At 44.0% G+C, this 7,819-nt stretch overlaps 1 protein-coding gene across 1 annotated transcript; it reads left to right on the top strand.

The window, feature by feature from the left end:
• The first annotated feature begins 4,221 nt into the window (after positions 1-4,221).
• LOC112975488 (transcription factor HES-5-like) lies at positions 4,222-6,025 on the top strand. Its single transcript, XM_026085671.1, has 3 exons — positions 4,222-4,445; positions 4,627-4,807; positions 4,935-6,025. Exons 1-3 carry the CDS (start codon positions 4,383-4,385, stop codon positions 5,174-5,176), a joined length of 486 nt encoding a protein of 161 aa, XP_025941456.1. The 5' UTR covers positions 4,222-4,382; the 3' UTR covers positions 5,177-6,025.
• The last annotated feature ends 1,794 nt before the right edge of the window (positions 6,026-7,819 follow it).

The raw sequence follows: 7,819 nt of genomic DNA, 5'->3' as shown, positions 1-7,819 counted from the left end.
GCAGTCCTTTTTGCTCTTTATGTAGGCCCATTGCCTTCCATGAGGAGCTGAGAAAGGTTGTCAGGATTGGRCCCATTTTGGTTTTCACCTCAGCATGGTCTTTAGGACTGAGTGTTGACAGAGTCTCCTAAATCGTGCTGTCTTTCCCATTCTACATTCAGCACCTTTGCTCTGCCCTTACTCCCAAGCATCTTGGCATTGTAAGTGACTTATTAACATAAGGCTGTGGAAGTTTGTGTGCATCTGAGTTTCCCACACCATTTCTTAACTATATTCATTCTTGTCACAAAGGAAGTGTGCCTGACTACAAACCACATTAGCAACGGTGCTTGCCTTTGCATTGTGTTCAGTGGGAAACCCTGCTCCCAAAAGGCCATCTGGGCAGCACTTATCAGGAAAGAAGCAATGGGAGCAATGACCATGTCTCACGACTTGGGAAAGCATCAGCTTCTTTAAGTCTTTCTATAAAGTTAACATCTGGCAGAGATTCCAGGGGGAGGCTATTGCTGATGCCATATTTTGGACATTATCAAGATCCAGTATCTTAGGATCCTAATAAATATTTTATCCAATACTGTGTATGTTTGGAATCATAGTAGAAAGTGACTAATTGATTCCATATTCATTATCCTTGGTGTAAACTCCACTGTCTCTACTAACCTTATACGAGGGATGCATTTTTGTTATTGCTTTTCTTTGGGCTTTCCAAGTGAAGCAGAAGTAAAGTATTTAAGTATCTAATTTGGATAACTCTTCCAAAATGGTCAGTAACTGGATAGTTTTTTCCCCTCACAGATTGCAAAACCACAGAGAAAATAAAAAAACTATTTTAAATATATATATTTATTTGAGATATTTCAAAAGCCATGTGTGACACAGAAGGAGGAACTAGGAACCTCAGTGGACTTACCATCTGGGGGAGATTTTGCAACATTCACCGTTTAGAGATTGTATTAGTTAAGCCTCACAACAACCCACTGAATATAATAATTTTTATTATCACACACATTCTAAAGCTAGGGGGCCTCTGGCATGGAGTGGGTAAGTGAATTGCTCAAGGCCACAGAAGAGTAGCTAGCATTCAGCCTGCTCAGGGGCAAGCTTTGTGTCAGTTCCGAGTGGAGAAGAAACCTTGAGTACTGACATGTTGAGCGTGCCAAGTGCGCAGCCCCTACCACAGTGCAGTCAGGCAAAGTGTTATCACAACCTTCTGCTACTATCTTTTCCATATGGTTGGCCAAAAGTGAGGTAGGTAAGCTGCTGTGGAATCTCTCCTAGGAAAGCTGGTACTGCCTTTACTGGACTATGTTTTTGGTAAGGTACCTGTGCCATGATTTCACCTGCTCCCAGACTTGCGCTCCACTGAGTCTGTGGCAGAAAGGCAGGAAGTCCGAGGGCTTGGGTTAGAACAGCAGTGCCCACCCATGTAATTACTAAACAGTATGAGAAAAAAAGGTCCATCACATCTCAAGTACATAATAACCAGACATGGAAATGGCGGGGGGATTTTTCCTCCAGGACTTGATGCCTAGGGTCCTGGAAAAAAATCAGGCAGGAATTTTATCCCATGTAATTCATTCCTTCAAGAAGCTATGTGGAATTTACTTGCTTGGAGCAAAAAAGGAGGTAGGGGTTTTCATCCTCTTTTCCTTTGAGCTGAGTGTCACAATACTGAATTAAGCAAAATTTCCACCAAGACCAAGGAAGTAAGGTGGTTCAGACTAGTGTGACTGGTCCCTTTGAGCCRCCTTTGTAATCCCCCTGAGGACTGAGTGGAAAAATAAGACGTTCATGTGGAAAATCCTGCTCTAGAGATCCCAGGTGGAATCATCAGAGGGAGACGTGTGGGCAGCTGGCTGCCCCAGCACAGGCAGTGACAGTCATTCTGGGCTCTCACCTCCATCTGTCACAAACATCTCTTCAGAACCACTGCACAAATCCCAGAAACCGCCAGAGCTGACTAATGTGACAGAAGAGAGGCAAGTGCAGTTCGAATCACCTGTGCTTTACACACATCAGTTCTAATAAAGTTTTATCACAGAAAGTTAATTTGTTCTCTCCCAAAATAAAAGTCCTAGATGYAGGAATGCTATAATGCAGAGATTCCTGAGAAGCAGGCTTAGTTTCATTGTTCTGTACTGTGGATTATTGCAGGGAAGGCATCAGACACTTTAAGCAGCTTTGTTAGACTTAATCTGGAGTGTGTGTTCATGTGAGTTGCACTGGAAGTGGAAATTATGGCTCTCCTTGTAGCTGCTTATTAGTGAGCTAATCTGGAAAACAGAAAAATTGTTAGCAAAATTGTTAGTGGACTGCTGACTGAGAGGTTGGCACATTTCTCCATGCACTTGATTAATGAGCTCAAGAGATGAGTTTACTACTCAGGTGTTTCTGTTTCAGAGAATCTCCTGAAGAGAGATGCAGAGAGTGAAAGATTGGTTTCAGAGGGGCTCAAAGATAATCCACAAGCTTTGGGGAAAACATGTGAAATGGTGTCACAAAAACTTTCCCACAACTAGACATAAAAGACTCAAAGCTCAACAGCTGCTGCTCTGTACAAAAAGAAGGGAGCCTATTCAAGGGCAGTACAATGGGAATGGAAAAGCAGATTCTGGAAGAGGTCATTTAAGCCTTACCTGGTCTTAAGAACAAATGAATTGGAGAAAGAGTGAGAGAGAAATGTGTGCATGCAGATGTGTATTCACATTAAAATACATGCATGAACACACAAAAACATATATATTAATATGAACACAAGCAGTGTTTATTTAGTACCCTTTCTACGTCGGTAAAGGATCCCCAAACACTTGACAATAATTTATCTAATGATTACTATTCCTGTACTGCATCTTATAGACAGAGATACCGTATTGTATGTTATAGGCAGAGATAATGAAGCTCACAGAGAGAAGTGAGTTTAACTAATTAGGTCGCACAGCACTTCTGGAATAAATCTGAGACCAAAATCTATGGTTCTAGATGTGTGGTTCATGCTGCAGCCTGCTCACTCCATCCTATTTGTAGTATAACAAGGACAACATTGCTGTCAGCTTTTCTCCATGCAGTTCTAAACTGCATGTACAGAGGATGCAGAAAACACTGCAGCCATTCCTTCTCTGACTATTTTGTGCGAGTTGGTTTAGAGCTCAGAAAAAAAAGCAGTGCTTGCATGGGCAGTAGGCAGGATAAAGGTAGGCAGATCTGGCTCAAGTTTTCCCACATGAATCTCTGGGTGTGTGCTGATATGTTGCAAATCATAACACCACTAATGCTTCCAGCTGCAAGCAGAGACCGTTCATCTCAGTACAGATAATGGACTAGTGGAAGATAACGATGACTCAGGAATTCTACTGCTAACAAGCTCACAGGCTAAGTGAATTTGTTCTGCACCTCAATTTTCCAGTGTGCATAGAYGAAACAAAAGTAATCAGAGTAAATGAGTTGGGTGGGGGACAGGGGGAATGAGAAAGCAGCATGTGAGACTGAGCTGATGTTCCCAAAACATGCTGAGATCTTTCCCCTCTAAGACTTATCTTGCATTTATTTGCAAAAAGAGACATAAAGTACTTGTGACATGTTTTGTGAGTGGCCTAAAGAGGTGCATAAGATCTCATGGGCAGAGAACAAAGATCAGAACAGAAAGCATTTTGAATACCTGTGTGTGTTTAAAATTAAATGTATGATGTCTTTATAGTGATCCAAACTGGAAGCTGTTTTCTGTTTCACTTGGGCAAAGTTGGTGTCACAATCACCTGAGGGAGAACAACTGACTCTGGGTTACTGCGACAGCAGGGCAAGTGAATTAATAGAAATTCTGCTCTTTACTTCAGAAACCCAGAAGCTGCTTGTGCGTGCGCATGTGCATCTGTGCACGCATAGGCATGTGCCTCTGCGGGTGCTCAGAGAGGAAGGCATCCCCCGCAGTAAAGCTGCACAGAGTGCTTTATTCCCCGCCATCAGCCACTGACCTCTCCCTTCCCAAAGGCCTGTGAAGCGAATGCTGCGTTGCGAATGCTATTGGTGGGTGGCGTTTGTCAGCGGCCTCTTCTCGCCGAGGGCCGGCTCTTTCCCAGCCTCCGGCGCGTAATTCTCATCCCAGTCTTTCCCTCACACACACTGCCCACCTGCTCATCTGGGAGAAGGTCATTATCCCCAGGCCATTCATTGGCAACGGAGCGTGCAAGGGGAGACGCTTCTGGCATTGTGTCGCCCAGCTCTCGCATTGGCCACAGAGCGTGGGAACGGCCGCCAAGCTGGGGACCCACAGGCTCTCGGGGGGCTTCGCAGCATAAAAGTGGGGCAGAGCTGGCTTCCCGCAACATGCTTCTCCTGGACTTCCACACTTCTGAGATCTTCCTTCCTTCCTTCCTTGCTCAGGACAAATGGCTCCCAGCACTGTTTTCATGGCGCCTGACAATCTGCTGACAGCAAAAGAGAAAAATAAAGTGAGTACAGACACAGCAAGGCAGCTTGGAGCCGCGCTTCCAGCTGTTGTGACAGCAGTTTACACCAGCTGAGAAACTGGTCCACATCATTTAGGAGCAGTGATGTGCAACTAATAGTCCTGTGAAATGGCAGAGAAAAGATCCTTCTAATAATAAGTCTCTTTTCCTTTGCTTTTTGCAGCTCAGGAAGCCAGTGGTGGAAAAGATGCGCCGTGATCGGATTAACAGCAGCATCGAGCAGCTGAAACTGCTCCTGGAGAAGGAGTTCCGGAGACACCAGCCCAACTCCAAGCTGGAGAAAGCCGACATCCTAGAGATGACCGTCAGCTACCTGAAACAGCAGAGCCAGCTGCAGATGAAGAGTGAGTACTGAATTTTGTTGCTGTCTGTAGCTTACTGTAAATTCATGACAGTTAACGAAACTCTAGCCATGAACAATTGCTCTAAAGTGTTCTTTCTTTCCCCTCCCTATTTTCTTCCCTTTTCTAGCTGCAGGATGCTTCCGTAAAAGCTCTCAGTTTGACTTCAGAGAGGGCTACTCTAGATGTCTGCAAGAAGCTTTCCATTTCCTCTCTCTCCATAAAGTCCAAATAGAAACACAGACCAAACTGTTAAGCCACTTCCAGAAGAGCCAGTCAGCTGCTCCAGAGCTTACCTTTTCTTCTGGCAATCACAGCACCCCGAAGCAAGGATCTCCAAAAGATGCCAATACTCTCTGGAGGCCCTGGTAGTCAGGGAAGTCCTTACTTAATGGACCTTTGCCTTTTAGAGTCCAGAGGAAGGATCTGACTGCATCTAACAGTCCAGCTCTGATCCTCTCTTCCGTAGGGAATATTATTTTCCCATGTATTTTATTTATGTGTGGAAAGAATGGAATACTTTTGACTTTCATGGAATCCTTTGGCAAAAGTTGGGGCATTCTGTCGAGTGTTATTGATGCTGTGTAGACACTGGTGATAACAGTACACACATGTCACCCAGTCAGAGGGCAAATGCCTTCATAATGAAGGAGGTATTTTTGTAGATGTTACAGATGTGACAGACAGGAATTGCTGTAGGAGAGATTTGTCTAATATTGCTTGTAAGAGCCATCAGCTTTGCTCTGGCTTGACTAGGAACACTTGTTTGCTCAGTCRCTCTACAGAATAGATTTACCACCCCTTGGTTCATGCACACTTGATTCAACACTGTTTCCCCCTTCTTGCTTACAACTTATACAGAATCAAAGATCATTTTGTTACGGTTTTTCCCTAATGACCCTTTCATAGTCTTAGTATACAAAGTGTGATGGATGAACAGAGGCTAGGAACTACGTGGAATATTTCTACCATTTTGCTGCTTTTTTCATTTTAGAAAAAGAATGTGTTACTGCTTTATGTTAAAGAAAGGACAGTGGATAAAAGGCTTGATTGGTTGATGTTATACATTTTGGGTGTAAGCTATGCTTTTTCTAGCATTTTTCATATTAATAATGACTTCTGTCTGTACTGAGTGTTTTAATTCACTGTGGATGGTGTTTCTCCCATTACTGGGACAGCCCTATGGCTTGTATACATACTGTGTATGTGTCTCGGTGTTTGTAGAGAGCAATAAAAATGCATTTGTGTGCAACTTCTGCCTGGATCCTTTCCCTCTGAAGGATATGCAGTCACTTGGGCCTCTGAAAAAGACTAATATGTTACCTCCAAAGAAGCAGGCTTTTTGTAAAGTGAAAGGAGCTCTTATTCTTCTCTACTGTATATATTCTCACAACACCCATCACAAGAGTCCCTTAAACCTTTAACCCCATGGAGTAAGCAAGTGCTAGTCTCACACATATTCTATCAGCTGAATCAAATGGAGATCTTCATTGGGCATTGCCCCTCCTTTCATTAAAACAAAACAAAACAAAACAAAACAAAAATACCCCAGATCTCCTTACCTGAGTACTTAAGCCTTAAACCTGGCCATCTGGTCTTGCTGCAGGCAGCAGGTGGAATCAGAGCCCTCCTTTCATGTGATTTTTTTCACCTGCTGCTGAGAGGAAACAGACTAACTCACTGCAGTGCTGTGGCTCCTGTAATGCCTTCTGGGAGCTCAGAAGGGCAAGCGAGCTTTCCCGCAGGCTCCTGGGAAAGAGCTGCCTTGCAGCACACAGCAGCGGTGGTATGGCCATGGAGGTCTTGCTGCTGTGGATGGGTAAGTGCTACGCTGGTGAGGACATGCAAACCTGTTGTTGCAGTTGTGCCTGTCTGAATTACAGCTACTTGAGCATCCCTTGTCAGAGCCTGTGCAGGTGTTCCTGAAGCTGCAGTCAGTCATGTCCTCTGGATGTCTCTAACAGTGTAGCTCTAGCAACCCAGGCCTCAGCACCACCTGCAACCCCTCTCTGCTCCTGCACGCAGACATGGGTGGAAAATAGGTGTGAGGCAGCTGGTCTGCACTTGGCTTTGTGCTGTAGTAGTTTTGCTCTCTACCGAAGGTAGCTAATTTAAAACTGCTTTGGGTATCAACATAGAAGCAGTAGATGCACCCAGAGCAACAAAATGCGCTTTGTATATCTACCTGGCCTGAGATAACAAAGAAAAGCTTGTAATGAGGTGAGAAATCTGTCTAGCTTAGGCTCTCTCATGCTCCCTCAGCGCTTTTTGTCACGAGCTTGCTTGCTCAGGTAGCAGTGCAGCTGTGCTGGCAGCGCTAAGGCACCACTCTGGGCCCTCCGACAAGCCAGGCCCCTGATTCTAATCAGCGATGGGAGCTGGTCTCTGCCCTCATTAATACAGAGCAGTAGAGTGGAAAAAGGACTTGTGGAGCTTCTTCTTTCCAGGTAGTAATTACTGAATTGCTAGTTGTTAAGTGCCTAGAATTTAACAGAGACTTTTTTTTTTTTTTGGAGTGTTAATGCAAACATGTCTTTAGAAATGTCAGGATCTTGGTCAGCTGGAATAGCCAAGATCCTCATCTTGGCTGCATGTCTTAAATGAACGGCTCCATTTCTTTTGTGTGGTGGACAGGGACTTATGAAACAGCAGCACCCATCAGAAAAAAAACAAATAAATCTGTACACCATCACAATAGGAAACATCCATATTCTGCCTCCAGATCAGGGAAATTATTTACAGCTCAGTGCGGACTTCCCTCATGTGGCATTAAACTGATCATGATAATAAACTAAGCTTCGTAAGTACAACTTGTAGATGAAAAGCATTACCTTTCAATAAAAGAAATGTGGTAGTTCTGCCATTTACGTATGAAGTTATTGGATGTCTTGGCTAGAAATACCTAATCTGGTTATGTTAGCTATATCAGTTGTGTTAGAAATAACCCGCTGCTTGCCTATCCAGGCTTTTGTTTGTCTTTTGTTATGACAAGGAATGAGGGGTTCTGTTACATTT

This window comes from Apteryx rowi, unplaced genomic scaffold (genome assembly GCF_003343035.1).
Source record: "Apteryx rowi isolate R43461 unplaced genomic scaffold, aptRow1 scaffold_67, whole genome shotgun sequence".
Classification (NCBI taxonomy): Eukaryota; Metazoa; Chordata; class Aves; order Apterygiformes; family Apterygidae; genus Apteryx; species Apteryx rowi.
The sequence above is the reverse complement of the archived record's forward strand: the minus strand, read 5'-3'. Positions and strand labels throughout refer to the sequence as shown.

Bases quoted from the DNA above. Each gene is read 5' to 3' on its own strand.
- LOC112975488 (XM_026085671.1), top strand. From the start codon at position 4,383: ATGGCTCCCAGCACTGTTTTCATGGCGCCTGACAATCTGCTGACAGCA. The intron at 4,446-4,626 runs GTGAGTACAGAC...TGCTTTTTGCAG, and splicing joins CAGCAAAAGAGAAAAATAAA to CTCAGGAAGCCAGTGGTGGA. The intron at 4,808-4,934 runs GTGAGTACTGAA...TCCCTTTTCTAG, and splicing joins GAGCCAGCTGCAGATGAAGA to CTGCAGGATGCTTCCGTAAA.